Source organism: Hippichthys cyanospilos, chromosome 14 (assembly GCF_059441005.1).
Source record: "Hippichthys cyanospilos isolate Australia breed blue-spotted pipefish chromosome 14, RoL_Hcya_1.0, whole genome shotgun sequence".
Taxonomy (NCBI): domain Eukaryota; kingdom Metazoa; phylum Chordata; class Actinopteri; order Syngnathiformes; family Syngnathidae; genus Hippichthys; species Hippichthys cyanospilos.
Genome location: NC_142382.1, coordinates 2887592 through 2906974, shown reverse-complemented (window position 1 = coordinate 2906974; position 19383 = coordinate 2887592). Strand labels below are relative to the sequence as shown.

General features: G+C 39.9%; 2 protein-coding genes across 3 annotated transcripts; one reads left to right on the top strand and one right to left on the bottom strand.

Annotated features, from left to right (window-relative positions):
- Positions 1 to 1464: 1464 nt before the first annotated feature.
- On the bottom strand, positions 1465 to 8818 carry LOC148412507 (glycogenin-1-like). The gene is made up of 7 exons (XM_088433147.1): positions 8659 to 8818; positions 7079 to 7214; positions 6705 to 6879; positions 5903 to 6065; positions 5210 to 5336; positions 4774 to 5011; positions 1465 to 2816 (listed from the first exon to the last, which is right to left on the bottom strand). The coding sequence occupies exons 1-7, from the start codon at positions 8663 to 8665 to the stop codon at positions 2625 to 2627; spliced, it is 1038 nt and encodes a 345-aa protein (XP_088289273.1). The 5' UTR covers positions 8666 to 8818; the 3' UTR covers positions 1465 to 2624.
- LOC148412506 (plastin-1-like) lies at positions 2709 to 19301 on the top strand. Of its 2 annotated transcripts, none has more exons than XM_088433145.1 (18): positions 2709 to 2854; positions 9500 to 9799; positions 11160 to 11302; positions 11906 to 11981; positions 13002 to 13162; positions 13264 to 13393; positions 13918 to 14050; positions 14132 to 14213; positions 14714 to 14879; positions 15511 to 15653; positions 16269 to 16361; positions 16501 to 16696; positions 16767 to 16845; positions 17147 to 17261; positions 17333 to 17466; positions 17899 to 18022; positions 18457 to 18590; positions 18842 to 19301. In XM_088433145.1, exons 4-18 carry the CDS (start codon positions 11912 to 11914, stop codon positions 18978 to 18980), a joined length of 1899 nt encoding a protein of 632 aa, XP_088289271.1. In that variant the 5' UTR covers positions 2709 to 2854; positions 9500 to 9799; positions 11160 to 11302; positions 11906 to 11911; the 3' UTR covers positions 18981 to 19301. The 2 variants fall into 2 exon arrangements, with proteins under 2 accessions (XP_088289271.1, XP_088289272.1); XM_088433146.1 differs by lacking the exon at positions 2709 to 2854 and adding an exon at positions 8270 to 8930.
- Positions 19302 to 19383: the final 82 nt, after the last annotated feature.

Here is a 19383-nt window from a genome sequence, read left to right as displayed (position 1 = left end):
GATAACAACCAATCACGGTTCAGTTTGTGATTGTCACAAGACCAATCTCAAGAAAACAGGTGAGATGTAATTGTGTATCCATACCAAGGAATACAATTCCCAGTCACTTTGCCACTATTTAGCACGGTTTCTTAATGTTCAAATTAATTTGCTCTTAATCTGAAAAGCAACATGTTTGTGATACATGTACATGCTCGATGTAACAAATTTTAAACACATCCCTGCTCCTTGAAGAAAAATACTGACATTTTTTTAATTGCTCATCTTTTATTACCCATAAGAGGATTGCGCAATGACAATGTTTCACATTTATATTTTATATTTGTTGGTTGTAGCGTACCTCCACCAGCAAGAAAATTATCTGCAATGGAGGGAGGTGAAACAGTGACCACGGTAATAAGGCAGGTGGTCAGAAAGGCAGGAATGTGCAACACCAGGACCACAAACAGCAGATAAGACTTGGCATGCAAGACAATGGGAGGTAGGTGGCGCTCTACTGTAGTGTTTCATCATAAACCTCAGAAATCAAAAGGAATGCTTGAAAACACTGACCTTTTTTGGTACAGGGTTTATTTTCTATCGCTTATCCCAGCCAACAATAGCGCAGCAATGGACCAAAAAAAAAAAAAAAAAAAAAAAAAAAAAACACTCTATGGACAATTCAGTATCTTCGGCTAACTTTAACTGACTTTTTATTTGCAAATCCTAAACTGGCAAGTAAATGACAGGGCTCATTAGACTAATAGAGTTCAACTGAATGAATGAATACTGTATATCATTTAAAATTATATTAAATACTGTCTTAAAATATCTATACACTGGAAAGTGGAGTGTTTTTGCCTGTGTGGAAAGACTTTTTTTTTTTTTTTTTTTAATCCAAAAAGAAGGACTACATATGTATAATTTTGGGCCCAATGCCCTACAGCACAAAACTCCCAAATAGGAACTATTCAAACACAGAAACCAAAGACCGAGGTGAACATAACAACTCAGGCACCGTGCTGCCCTATAGTCCTGAAATGTTTTCCGCACTTGAACAGTTGCTGGGCAACCCAAACCCAAAAAAAAATGTAGCCCGGCTCCACTGGGCAGAAACAAGCCCGCTGCGTGACCCCCTTTCTCCCTCCCCCAATCGCACTGTATGAAAGGCCAATTCATTGTCTATGGCAGTGTCCCTCTGTTGTTTAAATGTACCACTATCCTATTGGGATGGGTGTCATAAAATCCTCTTAGTCATCAACTCATTTACTGCCATTAACGACTCTAGACGTCAAACATGTAATTTAATTGGACGGTTATAAAAGCGGAAAATCTGGCAGTGAATAAGAAAGAAAATATTTTAAAGTGATGAAATTTTCATAAACGTGTTAAAAAAAATATACAGTGCATTTGATTTTACTGTGCTTTTCCCCCCCACAAAGAGCCACATTAAAATTTGTGAATTTGACAGATCACCCATATGACTGGATAGAAAAAAAACTGACAATTTAATTAAAAAAAAAATAGGGGGCGGAAGTGAAATGATGCATCTGGAAAGTGCACAAGGCTTAGTCTCCTGCTTTTATGCTACAGCCATTTATTTGTTTCCCCTAAAATTCAGGACAATGCTCCTACAAAATAATTGGTTTGAGTTTTGCAGCTATGTACGCGTAACAAAACGTGAAAAAAGTTAAATGCTTTCAGATGTGCTGTATTCGACTGAAAATGTACAGTTTCCACACAAGCAGCAGTTAGACCAGTTCAGGTGTTTGTTTTTTTTTTCCCTCACCTTCCAGACTAACAAATCTGTGACAAAATATCGTGGGATAATTTTTCTCGATTATAGACATATTACTTTATTTGATGCCTTTACATTTGCACTGCAAGTTAAGTACAATTAATTATTTTCTAGAAGCTTCAAATGTCAATATAATTTTGCTAACACTTTTATGTTTGGTCAACTATCTATAATTTTGACATGGTGGGGGATTATTGTGGTTTCAAATCTACAACAGTAACACATATCCCTAATTAGTAATTGCAGATCTAAAAATGTTGGCCAAAATCAAACTGCCTTTATAGTTGGGACTTTGAAAATTACCATGATTGGAGTTCAACTTTTTTTTTCCCCTGTCTTACAACAAAAATGTCAAACAATCTGCTTATTTCTGCCACAATATTAACACATAATTTAACTGGGCAATTCAAATCTCTGGCGTCCAGCGTTGATGCTAAGTCGTTAATGCTAATTTATTAAGAGTTAACCATGCCCTTCAGTTAAATAGTGAGATGTCGCAGATTGTTTTGTCCCGAATGTATTGGCATATTGTTGGCACGATAGAAAAATTCGATTTCTCGGCTATTTCCCACCACAGAGTAGCGAAAGATATTTTCATGCCGGGTTAATCAATTATAAATCAATCTGGCCGGGGATAAAGGGACGAGGTTTGTTTTTAAGAAATGCGCTCGCTCACACGTACATCATCATTCACACATACTGAGAAGGTGCATTTAGTGAGGCCGGAAGACAAACTTCTAACTGAATCTTCTGTGATTGGCTCGGTGAAAGCGGGGCAGGCTCGGTTAGCGGGGTTCGTTTTCTTACTGGCCCCTCTGCTCTTCTCTGTCCGTCGCAGCCCCACTCGCTACTTGAGGAAGGAGTCCAGCTTGCGCTCGATGTTGGCAAAGGAGTCGTCGCCCATGTAGTCGATCTGGCCCGCCTCCCAGCGCTGCTTTCGCTCCTCCGAAGAGATGGGCTGGGGGGAGCTTTCGCCGGCTGAGGCGGCGGCTACGGAGGACGCGGTCTGATCCCTGCGTTCGTCCTGCCTGACCTCATCCTGCGACACCGGGTGGACGTAGACGAAAAAAATGAATGGTAATAACTTTTGTGAATGTTTTACTGCTCACCAGGCTTTTCAATTAGTCATTGCGGCAATTAGAAACGGAAGGCACCGCAATTAAGTTTTGCAAAAAAGAGGCCCAGAGTGTGTGCTTCTAGCGGTGTGTCACTCCCAGTTGAAGTTTAAATTGATACATAATTGAGAGACTGACAGTATATTTAAACCATAAAAATATTCAAAACGAAGGTCCACTAGCTTGGTGCTAATAATGCAAACACCAAGCAGGGTTACAGAAATTAGCATTGATACTATGGTAATTATAAACTCATATAACCATTTTAAAAACACAAGCAAGTGTTTGTCATTTGTTATGTTAGTGTAAAAAAAAATTGAAAAAAATATCTGCAAATTGGCAATTTTAGCATTGCGAAGCAGCTAATACCTTGACAAATTGAAAAATCCTTCATATACAGCTGCTCTTAGAGTTTCATTTTAAGGGCAATGTAATTTAGGTGCTATTCAAATGGCATTTACATCATCCAAACTGTTTAGCATTTTAAAAAATTAACTATACAAGTGTGAGGACACTGAAGGCATGTCGCCACTTCACAACCCATAAAACCTCCCCCCCAGTGATGCTTATGTGCTAAGTTCGACTTTCTATAAAATGTTTTAAAAAATTGGGCTTCAAGAAATTTGAACGTTATTACAAAGCAGGTATAACAAAGGTGTTTTTTTTTTTTTAATCTACCATCTAGCATTTTACGCTTCCAGTAAAACTAATAAAAATGTGTTTAAAAGCATGTGAGATGGACATTTGGAAAATGTCCACTACTGTACTGTACATGGGGGCGTTTCATGATCAGTCAAAGTACAACTGTACATGTCGCAACAGATAAGCGATGGTGATGCAACCGCGTTTTATGGCGGGATGATTAAAGGCTTAAAAAATAGACACAGGGGCAAAATTACACATTTTGCTCAGCTCGGAAGTTTGCGCGCATTTTGTACGGCGGACCTCCTAGGGTTTGATCACAATTGCCCCACAGGGCAATTTCAAGCGCAGTTTCAATTGGCCATATAAAATTTGGTAGTCGCTTCTGCAGACTTCATCCAATTTTTCATCTCTCCTCATATAAATATATTACACCAGTGGTTCTCAAAAGAAAGCCATGTGAGATTTTCAGTTTCCGTAGCTATCAGCAAACTTCAATTGCCCTGATGGGAACAGTAGGTTTCTTTTCAAAATGAGAGCAAATTAACTGGGAGCATGAATCAACCTATTGCTAAATTGTGTTATAGTGAGAGTTTCAAGAACAGTGGTTCTCAATTGGAGGTCATGAGTACCTCTGGGGTTACAGCAAGGCCTTTCAGGGTGGTGTGAATTTTTATAGGCTTTCTGTAGGTATTAACTTGAATGCTTAATCAGGAACCTAGAACCAAGTTGTTTCACAATCTATCTTCAAGGGTTGCTGACTAAAATACACCTAAAAATACCATTTTAAATGTAGTTCTAAAATGTTTTTAAATCGGGCACAGCATCAAGTAATTTATTTCCATCCAAATATACTTTGCATTGTTGGTTAGGGGGTGAAAAAAAAAATGCATTTCATGGGGGAACTCTAAAAGATAGGTAACGTCATCGGTTTTAATTTTGGCACATTTGCCAAATTTGTGTCACTAATAACTGTGCATCTGTATGAAAATTATAATCAACGCCACACAGGAAGTTACGATAACACAATTTAGCGTTGAGTTGCTTAATGTTCCATTTGATTTGCTCTTATTTTGAAAATGTACTCAGTGTTATAGTATTAAAAAGCATTAAATTGGCCAATATCTCCAGAAACATTGTTAAAAAGCCCCCAATGCCTCCTTCAAGTACACCCGGGGTACTCATACCCCCATTAGAGAAGCGCCGTTCCAGACAATGAAAAATCCCACCCGGACTCACGTCATTGCTCGCTTGCACGACCCCACTAGTAAAGGGCACGTCGCCATAGGCCCGCTGCAGCAGAGGCATCACCGACGTGGTATACAGCCGCCACCAGGACCGCAGGTAGTCCGGGTCCAGTCGGCCCGAATCCGGTCCCTCGGGGCGGCCGATCACCTCGCCGCTCTGGGCGTCGTAGGAGTAGCACCACGGTTTGGTTTTGCCCAGGAAGTGGACCACCTTGGCGTCGCGGCCAAAACTGTGGACGCACACATTTGTTCAAAATAGTAAAATTAAAAAAAAAAATGAAGGTGACAGCAAGGACATGTTGTGCTCCTTTTCTAGGAATTGAACATATAAAAAAGCCACCTTTGAACTGACCTCTGATATGCCCACTAACACACAAACACACTTAATGGTTGACTATGCAATCAGCGTTTGGTGTGTGTGCGCTTACTGTTTGAAAGCGGGCAGATAAGAGTAGATGGCGATGCTGCTGAGGTTGTAGACAAAAGGGAGGTGCTTGGAGATGTCTGCTGTTGCCCACGTGTTGAAAAAACTGTTGAGGACGCCCTGATCGCCACCTGCGGATAGACAGTCATTTTCCAAGCTCAGTCAAAATACTTCAACCCTCAAAAATCTTAAAATAAGCAGAAAATGTACTTTATTAGAAAAAAAAGACTATGCATTCACATAAAACTTAGAATAAAGGCATACAATGTTTCGCAAAAGGAGTCTTAATTCAGCAATAAGTTGCTTCATGTTCCAATTAATTTGCTCTTAATTTGTAAAAGAAACAAACCGTGCCTGTCACGGTATTAAATTACATTTGCCGGTGCCTGCAGAAACCTTGAGACTTGACTAGGATGCTACAAAGTCATATTTGGGGAGGGGGGGGGGGGGGGTATTATTGGTATTGCCATCAGTCATTTACTGTTGTTTGAGTGGAGGCACCACAGGTTACAGGTGTGAACTTTACATGGCTCAAGGGGCCTCTTTTGCACAGATCTGCTAAGAGGCCCCTGCAGCAGGGTCAGGGACTCGAGTTCCATCAACATTAGTGTGTGGTCTACTGGACTAAAACAAAAAATAAATCTAACATGATATAAAGATTGTTATATTTAAAAAAAAAAAAGATTTCAAACGTCACCGTCAAAACTTCCGTTGTCAGCGCAGAATGTCAGCAGCTTCTCGTGAGTTTCGATAGACGGACGGAAAACAAACACCCCTGAGTTGAAGCAGTCCGGCCAACCGGGATCCGGTGCGGCCGAAAGCTCCTCTCGCTCGAAGAGGTCGTCGATATTTGAAAGCGCCTGGGGGGTTAGATATCGTTTAGACGTCACAGCTCTAAGACACCCAAAACGGTCCACTTGCGATCGATTCAGTGCCCTGAGAAAGAATCCATTACTCGAAAAATCAATCATTTTTGCAAGGCAGTCAGTCATGAGGCTGCAGAGCTAAAATCTTGACTTTTTTTTTAAGGTAGGATAACATTTCATAAATTTCTGACCTGTTCCGGACCACATCCGCAAACTATTTATTTTAATTCTTTAAGACAAATCTATTCATTGACAAACTAATGAACTCATTCAATCCCAATGACGTATTTCTACATATCTTTCAAAAGTCTTCAACATTCAAGGCACTTTATATACACGGAAAACTTACGAGACTCTTTTATTCCGATATTTGAAGGGAAAAAAAGTAAATTAGCACCTGAGATTGAATAGCTAGACTGTAAAGTCTTTTAAACATGTCTTTGGGATTGAACGAGTGAATTATTAAAATAACTTAAGCAAAATAGTCGACAAAAAATTGCTCTAAAATCAGCCACCTTGAACATCCAAATTTTTTATTTTTTTAAGATTTGAATGATGTTGCCTTAAAGACTCCGCAAAATTCAGTCATAACCCAAAATGGCTCCCGCATAAAAGCAAAAAAAAATTAATCACCATGGTGTCGGCGTCCATGAACACACATTTGTCATAATGCGTCAGCGTCCAACAGTGCAGCTTGGTGAAGGTCACGCCTAAGTCGGGCCGCTGCATTAGGGCTAAGTGTGCTGTGTCGCCCGAGTCTGTGACGTCCACTAAACGCACCTCGTCAAAAATCGAGCGCAGAACCTCCCTGAAAAAAACAAACAAAAAAAAAACAGTCATGTATTCTTCATCCTCTGCAGAGAAAAACTAACATTGAAAGACTAATATTAGTGCCGTACCGATGAGCCGAGAGATAAGTTAGGACAGCTTTTATTCAAAGTTTTGCGATTGACATTTGGGTCTTAGTCCTGAACCCATTGCGAATAGCAAAACTTTTTTGCGATTACCTGCAGGGTTCTGCTACATGAGGTCCGATGAGGGCGACAAGCTTCCTGGTGGTATGGTGGTCTCGTAAGGAGCGGCCCAGGACCATGGCCCCTTTAGCGTAGCTTTCGTTGGTCGCTAGCGTCACAAAAGCTTCACCTGATTACAACACCAAAATATCCATGGATTTTTTTAGCATTTAAAAAAAATTGTAATAAAATGTACATTTTAGTCAACACGTAAGCACAGCACAAAAAAAACCTGTCAAAAACTTTATTTAGACTAGCGATGTAATTTTTTCAGTCTGTCATTTTGGGAAAAGGGACTTCAAACCAGTGTGGGGAAAAAATGGCCACAGAAACCTCCAGTGAGACTCTAAAATCAGCCATTTCCTAAAATGGATTCAGGAATGATTGTGTTGAAATTGGTCATTCTCTAAATGCAGTCAAGAATGATATACTTGCTCTAAAATTAGCCCTTTCCTCAAGGGAGTTTCGAATGCAGATAAACCTTTAAAAGATGTTTTTTTTTTTTCTTCCTTCGGATTCCACAATGAGCTGATTTGTCTGCAGGTTCCGCCCCCTTCTTCTAGTTCAACAGTTTGTGGCGGCTTGACAAGAAATGGGGCCTCTAGCCACAATCGGGAATTTATGCTTTTATTTTTGCGTAATCTTTATAGTTTGTGCAAATGTAAACAACAGTTGTGACATAAGGGTCTTTATTAGTATTTGATGAGAGGGAAATGAACTTCCTAACCCCACAGTGAAAACTGCACGTCCACTATCAAGTTAGACACCATCGCAGGAAGTCAAAAGGAAGCGGCGTTAAAAAAATAAAAGCTGGCAGTTTAAAAAGTTGTGATTGAGCCGCAATTCACTTCGGTGTAGTGTATTTCTCTCTTTTGATTTCGATGAAGCAATGAGAAGATTTTTGGTAAAGGCACCGATGCAATCGAGTGGAGAAACACAAAGTGGCGGTGATGCAACCTGAGCCATTTCCACTTACAACATTTAACGGTTTCAGTTGGGAAACAAATAATTTGAACCAAATTTTTACATAACATGACCTTGCATGTAAACTGCAATAAGAAGATTGCTTGAGGCCTGGGCTTGTGCATTCCAAATAAGCCAATTTCATAATAGCAAGAGATGCATAAAAACCAATAACACCTTTTGAATACAGAACACAGATGTGAGCGCAAGGGAGGAAACTTTGTAATAAAATAAAGTATAGGTTTGGAAAGAACTGCCCCAAGGAATAATAAAAAAAAAAAAAAACGCACGGCGAACTTTAGACGGCTATTCTGAAAAACCCCACCGGAAGTGTAATGTAGGGTGGGCGCCAACTTAACTCTTTGAACTGCTGCGGCAACTCAATAAAAAAAAAAAAAAACGCAGCCGTGCGAATACTACGCGCATTTATTCTGATATTTACACGACACTGCTGCAGGATATACAAATGCTATCGCTACTGCTACTACAAATCCCACAATTCCTCCCCTCGATGTTTTAAGCAAATATTGGCGACAATTAAAATGGCAGAACGGAACACGAGTAGCACTGCAGAGGAATCAGGCGACCGAGCGCGTAGTCGGGAGTCTGACCGGACATGGTGAGGCTCCGCCGGGTGTCTCGATGAGGAAGCACGGAGAGTGAAGCACCGCGAGGGATGGAGCAGGAGGGGGGCACTGGAGGATGGCGGTGGTGGTCGCAACTACGCTTTGAGCAGCTGCGCTCAATTCCAGCCCAGGAATTAAAGGGCACGTTTTCCGGGTCACGTGACCGGCGACGTCCCAGACAACGCCCCCTCCATACCGGCTGCTGCGTTCGCGGCACTGATTAAAAGAGCCGACAAAATAGCGCCGCCAGGCGAAACGTCAGCGAATATGCATCCAACATTTTAAAATGTTTTTAATCATGTTACATTTTCTTTATTTTTACTTTATTTTTTCTTTCTTCAGTGCATTTTAAAATGTTTTTAATCATGTTACATTTTCTTTCTGTTTTATTTCTGCTTGCTTAATTCCTTCCTTCCTTTTTACCCTCTTCCTTCATATAGTCCTTCCTCCCTCTCTCCTTTTTCTTTGTCTCCTTATTTTTTCTACCTTTTCATGCCTTTATTTTTTCCTTCCTTCCTTCCTCCCTCCCTCCATCTTAGCTAAACACTTGAACAAAACAAAAACGTAAAATAAAAATCATTAACAAACAGTGATTGCCTTTGAGGTTGAACGAGTTAAAAAAAATCACATTAAATTAATTACTCACAGATCCACAGTAATATTCAAAAATGAAACGTTAAAATTTGCTTCAGATACTTAACAAATCGTAAAATAAAAATTTGAGCAAAACATTTAAGCAATAATGATAAGAATTTTACCAATAAGACTACTAATCTTGAGATTAATTTATTCCGCTGTTGCATGTTCATTATTATCACTTGTGCAGGTGTACCCCGATTTGAAAATTGACTACTTGAGAGCGCAAATCCAGAACATTTCCCGATCCAACTCTTGATCATGTGCTCGGCGCTCCAGGCCGCTTCTGAATAATGCAGCAGGCCTATTGTACTGAGCCAGCATCATCTTTGGCCTGCTTGTCTACCTCCACGCTGCTGTTCTGGGATCAGCAGTTGTCGGCGGGTCACGGTAATCGGAGAGCACCTCGAACAAAAAGAGCTGATCGTGTGTCCACAAGTGACCCGATAAAAAACATGGAAGGCTTGAAGTGTCGGGAGAGAAAATGCAGGTATGAAAATTGACTTTTGTGTATATTCAAAAGCATGTGTACGAGTTCGATTTTTGAACATGGACAGACGGTGTTGTAACTCGAAACCTTGCTGATATTTTGAATGTACGCTCCTTAATGGAACGTCATTGATCCAAGCAGACATGCAAAGAAGATTTAAGAGATTTGCGTAAAAGCAGTTGATTTTGTCGTTACTTCCTTTTTGTCCATCCTCCATCCCCAGGGCAAACTTTTTGTGTCTGTTCTGAGTTTTATTACGACATTATATCTTTCATCTACTGCCGAAAGCATGTCACGGCAGAAGGAGACCTTGTGGGTTTGGCACACCTGCCAAATTTTATGTTGCCAAGTGAAACTGACTTGAGTGGCTGAATTTTGCCGCTGCCATAAATGAGCTAAATTGTTCATTTCAAACCACAACAGCTGACTTCATGTGCATTTTTGGGCATGGATTTTTGAGCCTTTTTGTCGATCTACTCATGATAGACATGCCTGACAAATTTTATGCGGCCAAGTGAAACTGACGTTAGGCACGAAATTTTGCCACTCTTAGAAATCGTGAAAATCAAGTGGTTGCTTCAAACAGAAATGGCTGCCTTCTTGTATGTTTTAGGGCATGTTTTCTTGAGACTTTTTTGTGTAGTTCCTCATGATGGACGTGCCTGCCAAATTTTATGTTGCTAAGTAAAACTAACTTCGGGGGCTGAATTTTGCGACCCCTGGAAATGACAAAATTCAGCTTAATTTTGCTTCAATTACAAATGGCTGACTCGGTGTGTGTTTTAAGACATGGCTTCTTGAGACTTTTTTGTGCAGCTAACTCATGATAGACGTGCCTGCCAAATTTTATTTTGCTACGTGAAACTAACTTTGGGGGCTGAATTTTGCGACCCCTGGAAATAGCGAAAATGAGCTAAAGAGGTGGCTTCAAACATCAATGGCTGCCTTCTAGTATGTTTTAGGGCATGTCTTCTTGAGACTTTTTTGTGCTGCTACTCATGATAGACGTGCCTGCCAAATTTGATTTTGCTAAGTGAAACTGACTTGGGGGCTGAATTTTGCGACCCCTGGAAATAGCGAGAATGAGCGGAAGTGGGCGCTTCAAACCAAAATGGCTAACTTCCTGCGGGTGTAGTCATGATAGACATTCCTGCCAAATTTAATACAAATAAAAAAGAAGTAAAACTAATTTGTGGGGCTGAATTTTTCTTCATTAGTATGCAGGACCCCTGAAACTAGCAAAAATGAGCCTGGAGCCAAAATGCCTGACTTCCTTTTTCTTTTCAGCCATGCCTTTGGTCTTGAAACTTTTAAGGCAATAAGTGTTAAATGTTAACTGTGTGGACTACGCCCATGGCAGGGTCCAAACCGGCCAAAGGTCCTCTCCTCCAAAGTAGTAAGCTGCTCTCCAGCTTCCTCGTCAGCTGAGGACAAGACGCCGCCGATCGGGTCCGCTCTGGTGGTGGTCTGGGGCGCGTTTTGATTTCCAGCTAAACTGTCAAGGTAACCACCCCACTCTTTTTTTTTTTGTGGGTGTCGTACAGTGTATAAATCAACAAGGGTGGGCAAAGTGTGGACACGTCGTAATACAGTAATAAATGTAGCATTTCTGTCGCCATTTTCACCAATAAATTTTTCTTCGAGATAGTTATTAGTTTCGATTCATTTGACGACATAAATATTGGTTAATCAATCAAAATTACATTACAAATTTTAATAAATGTGATCAACATTTGAATTTACAGTACATATTTTGCAGATCATGCATTTGCACATCTTTTTATCAAATAAGTTTTTATAAATGGCTAATTTATTTTGTACTTAATATTCAGAAATTATTAAACACATTTTCATAGATATGTAAAAAAATACATACATAAATATTTTAATAAAATGTTCCGAGTTTACTATTATAATAACTAAACTAATTGTATTAAATACAATATCACAATTTCATTGATTATAACTATTGAAGCAATTTAATTGATTGATATTACCCAAAATAAAATCAGTAGGAAGCAGCCTTTTTTTTTTTTTCTTTTCGATTTTTGATATTTTAATTTTTTTCTTATTTTCTGATGCGATAGATCAACCCGTGTGTTTCAGGCCGCCATGGACAAACACGTTACTCACATTTCCAGAGAGGACCTCGAAGAGCTTCGAGAGGCGTTCAATAAAATCGGTCAGTTCATGCACGACTCACACACGACTTTTACTGTGAGTGAACTCAAAACTCTTTTATTGCCTGCTTGGCGTGTGGACAGAGTATTTGTACTTCCATTGCAAATGATTGCTGATTGGTTAATCATCAAGATTATATTATTATATGACTGCATGATGTTTTTTTTTTTTTTTTGCATACAGTAATTACCAGAAGTGGGCAACTTACATCGTTTTTGGGCCGAAATTGTAATCTTTGTCCGTCAATCCGTTGGTGTATTTTTGCCTAACCTTCCGCCACCACAAGAGGGTGACATTTGACTTTTTTTTTCTGGTCTGTCATTTGTCACGGGCTGGTCTATTTCTATCTGCACTCACACTACTTCTTTTTTCTGTTTTAGTACTTACACTTAAGGTTAACACCATTTCGGTGGTTCGACTGTTACACTGCAATTGAAACACAACTCAGTAATATAAGTGTAACACGAAAACAAAGCCAGCTAAGGGGTCTAATCCTAGGCTATAATACACCATCACATGGATGGCATTATCATGCTTTAGATGACACTCAGGTGGTGGATGTCATTTCTCATTCATGTATACAGTAACTGGCTGCCCTACTATTATAGAAGACAGTTTCACTAACATTTAATTTCTAATTGTCTAATTTCATCTGTCACATACACTACATGAAAAACAAAGTATTGCTAGGGTTGAATTAACTAAAAATGTCATCTGATGTAATGTCTATTCCGACAGATGAAAGTTGCAAATCCGACATTTTGGACTTAGCGACAGTCCTTCAGTACTGACCGAGTACCCATCTCTAGCAATTACATTACTTATCTGGCAACCAATGAGAGTGAGTCATGTGACTAGAAATGGAAAGGTTGCTGCTGAAACATGCATGTGCACACTCTTAACCCCTGTGCAGTATTTTGTTCGTGTTTTAGGAGATGATGATAATGAGATTTCTATCTGTTTTGAGACAAGATTTATCCCGATAAATTCATGAATCCTGATGAGCATTTTCATGCTTTAGACATCGATAACAGCGGCTACGTGAGCGACTTTGAGCTCCAGGAGCTATTCCGCGAGGCCAGCTTCTCCCTGCCCGGATATCAAGTGCGGGAAATCGTGGAGACCTTTGCGGCCGGCGACACCAACAAAGATGAGAAGATCAGCTTTGAGGAGTTTGTCTCTGTGAGCGCACGGCACGAAATTTGACACGTTCCAACTCGCCGGCTATGTTTTACTACATAGCTGCGTACTTTATTGATTCTTTTTTTTTTTTTTTAATTTAGATCTACCAGGAGCTGAAGAGCAAGAAGTTCAGCGAGACCTTCCGCAAATCCATCACCAGGAAAGATGGCATCCGGTCTTTCGGGGGGATGTCGGGGATCTCAAGTGTGGGGACACAGCACTCCTACTCAGGTGCCAACCAATATGGGTTTCGTTTGAGGCTGATTATGAAATTTGCCAGGAAAAAAAAGATATTTGATTTACTCATTCAGTGCCAGGGACGTATTTTCACGTGTTTTTCAATCCCCGATACTTAAGTATTAAATCGATACTTAAGTATGTGGGATTGAATGTCTGGGCTCTTAAGAAATGTGAAAATACGTCCCTGGCAATGAATGAGGTAATGGGCCGATTCTTTCTTCTTTTTGTAATAAACAATGAATTTAAATCACTTTTTGTGATACCTTTAAAACTGAAGTCAGACCCAAAATTTCTTAGCAGTAATGTCTTCTGTGTCCCCACATAACACGGCATTCTGATTAACCCATTCTGTGCCAGCCGTTTTTAGAATAGAATAGAATATTTGTTGTCATTGTACATAAGTACACAACAACATTAGGAGCGCTGCTCTGATTGGTGCATATTCATAACATGAACATATAATACTATATGATGTAAATAGAAATAGAATTGATGTTTTCTGTCATTGTATGCAGATGAGGAGAAGGTAGCGTTTGTCAACTGGATCAACAAAGCGTTGGCCAAAGATCCCGACTGCCGCCATCTGCTGCCCATGAACCCCGATGACGAAAGCCTCTTCACCTCAGTCCGCGATGGCATCCTGCTCTGGTGCGTTACGTAGCGCGATCGCAATTAGCGTCCGACAGCTGCCAGAAAACACGCGCGCGACTTCCTGTCCTCCCCACGCAGCAAAATGATCAACCTGTCTCAGCCCGACACCATCGACGAGCGAGTCATCAACACCCGGAAGCTCACTACTTTCACAATGACTGTAAGTGCCTTCAGACACCTGTTGTTGTTGTTTTATTTGTTTTTTTTTAATGAATGTAACAAGAGACAACAAAGTGAACCCTAATATATATATATATATATATATATATATATATATATATATATATATATATATATATATATATATATATATATATATATATATATATATATATATATATATATATATATATATATATATACTGCTGCTGCTGTAACCTTAATTTCTTGCAAAGGATGGAATTTATACATCATTTTTATGTTTTTAATTCTGTATTTTTAAAACTTTTTTTGAGCCCCGCCATTGATTCAAGACAAAAAAAGAAGATAAGCCGACTGTAAGCCGCAGGGCTCAAATCATGAGTAAAAAAAGTTGCAGGTCATAGTCTCAAATTTACAATATATATATATACTATGACAAGTATCTTCCATGTTTAGTCACAAAAAAATAACAAAAAGGAAAATCATTTTTGGGGGGGTCTTGGTGTTGTACGTTTTCAGGAAAATCTTGTCCTGGCGCTAAACTCGGCCTCTGCCATTGGCTGCACGGTGGTAAACATCGACGCGCTTGATCTGATGGTTGGGAAACCTCATCTGGTGCTGGGATTATTCTGGCAGATTATCAAAGTAGGCCTTTTTGCTGATATCGAAATCAGCCGAAATGAAGGTCAGTGCACAATGCACATCCTCGCATTTCAAAAAAATGTTGTGAACCCAATGCCGTTTTGTCATGCTTGCTAGAATTGATTCAATACATCTTCTTATTCGTTTTTTTTTTTTTTTTTAATTACAAATGTTTAAAAATTTGGGTAAAAATAAATTCTGTGTTTTTTGTAATAAAATGAAAGGAAATATTAACAGAATTATTATGGAGCTATCTAAAATCTATTAGAATATTCAAATAAATAAACAATCACTAACTGATTTACCAAGATTAAAATGAAAATGTCAATACAATTCACTGTTTTTCCTACGACTATCTATTCTAATAAAAGCTTTAAAAAACTTTATTGAAAATGCTAATATTTATATATTCCTCACCAAAAATAAATACGGATGACTGAGATTTATTGTTATTGTATTTTTGTTATGTATTTACTACATATTTAACATGGTACTAAAATTTTATATATATATAAAATGAAAATATCAAGACATTGTAATACATTTATGTAATATACAGCCTTTAATTTTTTTTCTTTTTACAAAAAATGTAAAGAAAGATGACAAATTGTTTTTATTCTATTTCAATGTGTGAAAGCTCGATCCAATGAGCCATGCTGGCGTTTGCTTCGCAGGCATGATTTGCCTCCTGAGCGAGGGAGAAAGTCTGGACCACTTGATGTCGCTCTCTCCCGAAGAGCTGCTGCTCCGCTGGGTCAACTACCATTTGTCCAATGCCGGCACCCAGAGCATCGGAAACTTCAGCGAGGACATCAAGGTCCCGCACACACGCATGCACAGCCTCCTCATAATACGTTCCTCATGCGAGATTTTCAACTGACATTTCAGGATGGACCTGAAATTCACTTAACTTTAATCCTTGTGCAGTATTTATATCACACTGGTAAATAATGTATTGGGTGAGAAAAGCTGAAGCTTTTGTCTTGCAAACATGTGGGAAACATTGCCCTCTGGTGGTAGAATGACATAGTGCTTGAGTTGACATGTAGCGTCTGCTTTTTAAATGTCGCCGAGGATCAGCTTAATTAATCGTGGCGGCCAATTTCGTGATCGCGATTAAAATTGGATTAATTGTGCAGCCCTTGCAGTATTTTTACAGTTTTTTGGTCATTTCCTTCCACATTATTCTCACAGTATTTAGCAAAAGGATGGTGTAATAACTAAGTGGTCGTGCCGAGTTGAACATGTTTTCACTATCTGGGTGAAATTTCTGCTCCCTGGCGTCTTCTTTGAATGCTCTCCTTTTGATGTGAAATGCCTTTGATTTTTTTCGTGGTCTATGGAATTTATAGTTCGTAGTGATCTATGACAATTTTTTTTCAAAGAAATAGAAAGATTTGGAAGTTTAATCACTGGGCCTCTTTTTCCGCAGGACTCTCGGGCTTACTTCCACCTCCTGGACCAGATCGCTCCCCGGGGAGAGCACGACTTTATGAGTGTCAAAATTGACATGAGCGGCCTGAATGTGAGTCACTTCCATCCGATTGGTGAAAATATGTTCTGTGACCGAAAAACTTGCGGGCTGAATTTCATCAGACGGGCATCGGCCAGGAAATGAAATCACCATACAATAATCACCCTTGTCTGATCACGTTTCTCGGAAGGAGCGGGACTTGAACCGGCGGGCCGAGCTGATGCTGCAGCAGGCGGCCCGTCTGGACTGCCGGCAGTTCGTGACGGCAAACGACGTCACGGCGGGGAACAGCAAGCTCAACTTGGCCTTCGTGGCCAACCTGTTTAACACGCACCCGGCCCTGCAGAGGAGCCACGTCAACGGCTTGGAGGCCGCCCAACTGGAACGTGAGACCAACACATTGTACGTTTTATCCGGGAACGGGCGGGTGACAGTGGGAATGACCTTTCTGTTCAGCCGAGAGCAGAGAAGAGAAGACTTTCCGCAACTGGATCAACTCTCTGGGCGTGAACCCCTACGTGAACCACATGTACCAGTAGGTCAAAAAAAAAAAAAATTATATATATATATATATATATATATATATATATATATATATATATATATATATATATATATATACTGGAAACTAAAAACACTCAAAACTGATGAGACAACAAGGAGCACCTGGGTAAAACACAATTGGAACAGGGAGCTGATTGGTCAACATAAAAGTCCATAATTCGTAAAGTCAATTAAAAAAAACTGCAAAAATCCAAAACAAAAAACGACGATAACAACTCACGCTACACAAGGTAATTAAATCCAGTAATACCTGGTTTCTATGATTATTTTAGCGATCTGTGCGACGGTTTGGTGATCCTGCAGCTTTACGAGAAGGTCAACGTTCCTGTCAACTGGAAAAGAGTCAACCAGCCTCCGTACCCCGCCCTGGGAGCTAACATGAAAAAGGTTCCACTCTTGTCAGCATCATCTTGGGTTTGGACATTCAAATTTGATTTTTGATTTTTTTTTCTCTCAAGCTGGAAAACTGCAACTACGCCGTGGGCCTTGGCAGGAACGTGGCCCACTTCTCCCTGGTGGGCATCGGTGGCGAGAACCTGAACGAGGGAAGCCCCATGCACACCTTGGCGCTAGTTTGGCAGCTCATGAGGAGGTGCGTTGGGCTAGCATTCTGGGGTGCTTACAACGTCATCAAATTCAATGGGAAATTGAATGGGAAATTTTAACAACTATGTTGTCAGAAAAATCAATAAGAAGGACTGGAGACAAAGAACACAACCTGAGTCAAAACTTGACGACCATATTTTCCGCATTATAAGGCGCACCTAAAAGACTTCAATGGCCTCAAAAGCTGTTTTGTTGATATTCCCTTTAGCGCAGCTCCATCTAGTGGGTGAATACTACCGTAGCTTCTATTCTATGGGCCGTATAATGTGGTGCGCCTCGTATATGAAAAACGGTTTAAAATAGGCCATTCATTGAAGGTGCGCTTTATAATCTGGCGTGCTGTATAGCGAGTAAAATGCGATACATGGTTTCTTTGTGTTTAGTAACAACAATAAAGTTACCATGTTTTGGCCCTCAGGTACACGATGCTGGTGTTATCGGACCTGGGCGACGGCGAGAAGGTGGGAGAGCAGATCATTCTCAACTGGGTCAACACCACCCTCAGCCAACGGCATAAAGATTCACAGATCAGCAGCTTCAAGGTGATTTCACCGACCAAACCAGTCACAAAATCATAATCAATTCACATTTGTGCATTTTTCTACTATTAAAATAAGATTTTGGGGTATTTTTGATGTAATGTTTAATTACCATGACAGGAACACTACAGTTTTGTTTTCAAATTAAGAACAAATAAACTGGAAAATGAAGCAACTTAACTGCTAATTTGTTATAGTGACTTCTTGACAAAACATTGTTTGCCTTTACTTAAGTTTTATGCAGCTGCATATTGTCATCAGTGATGCAATTTTCCAGCGGTCAAACCAGAAATAAAACTGGATCTGGAAATGCTGAATAAAATACAGCAAATTGTTCTACTTTAAAACCTGAGCATTTCTCGAATTATGTCAAAATGTGTATCAAATCAAGTCTGCATGAGGTATCCATTTATAAACCGTACACTGTGTTTCTGCAGGATCTCCACATCAGCACCAGCCTGCCAGTGATCGACCTGATCGACGCCATCGCGCCCGGCACCGTCAAGTGGGACGTAGTGAAGAGACCTGAGAAGGGCGTGATGAAGACATCTGACAAACTCAACAACGCCAAGTATATATATTTATATATTTATATTTGACGATGTTACCCCTCAAAATGTTCAGTGACATCAGCCCCCTTTATGTACAAAAATTGTAAAATTGTTCAACTGTTTTTCTTCATCTCTGCATAACTGTGTTACACTGCCCTCCGGTGGCCAAGGCCGGCATCCTGCAAGGAGCAGAAAAAAATAATGATCAGACTCACTGGATCCACCGCTGGAATTTCCCGCCAAGTCATACTGTATCCTCTGTCCTTTCCAGATACGCCATCTCATTGGCCCGGAAGATCGGCGCCCGCGTCTACGCTCTGCCTGACGACTTGGTGGAAGTGAATCCCAAAATGGTGCTGACGCTGTTTGCTTGCCTCATGGGCCACGGTTTAAAAAAAGCCCATCGCTAAACCGACCCCCCAGCCCTGGAATAACAGCCGCTACAATACGTTTTGGAATTATTTGTTTCATTCCTCATTCAGACAGTCTTTCAAATGAAAAATTCAATATACATAGAAAAATACTCAAATCATTCCTCATATATACAAAAATGACATTTTCCTTTTCCGTGATTGTTTCCCTTCAGTATTTTTATTTAATTGGACATGGGAGTGGATGAGAAAAGCAAAATGATTGACTTTTTGACAGTGAAGCTTTATGTCCAAAAATTCTGTACACTGAACTTGGTTCTTCGCAAATAACAAATATCAATAAAGTATACTAATGTGCTACTTGTGGTGTGACTGCACTGAATTCTTGTCTGTAAAATGTGTCCTTGCAATATGCTTTTGACTTACAAATTTTTACAGTACA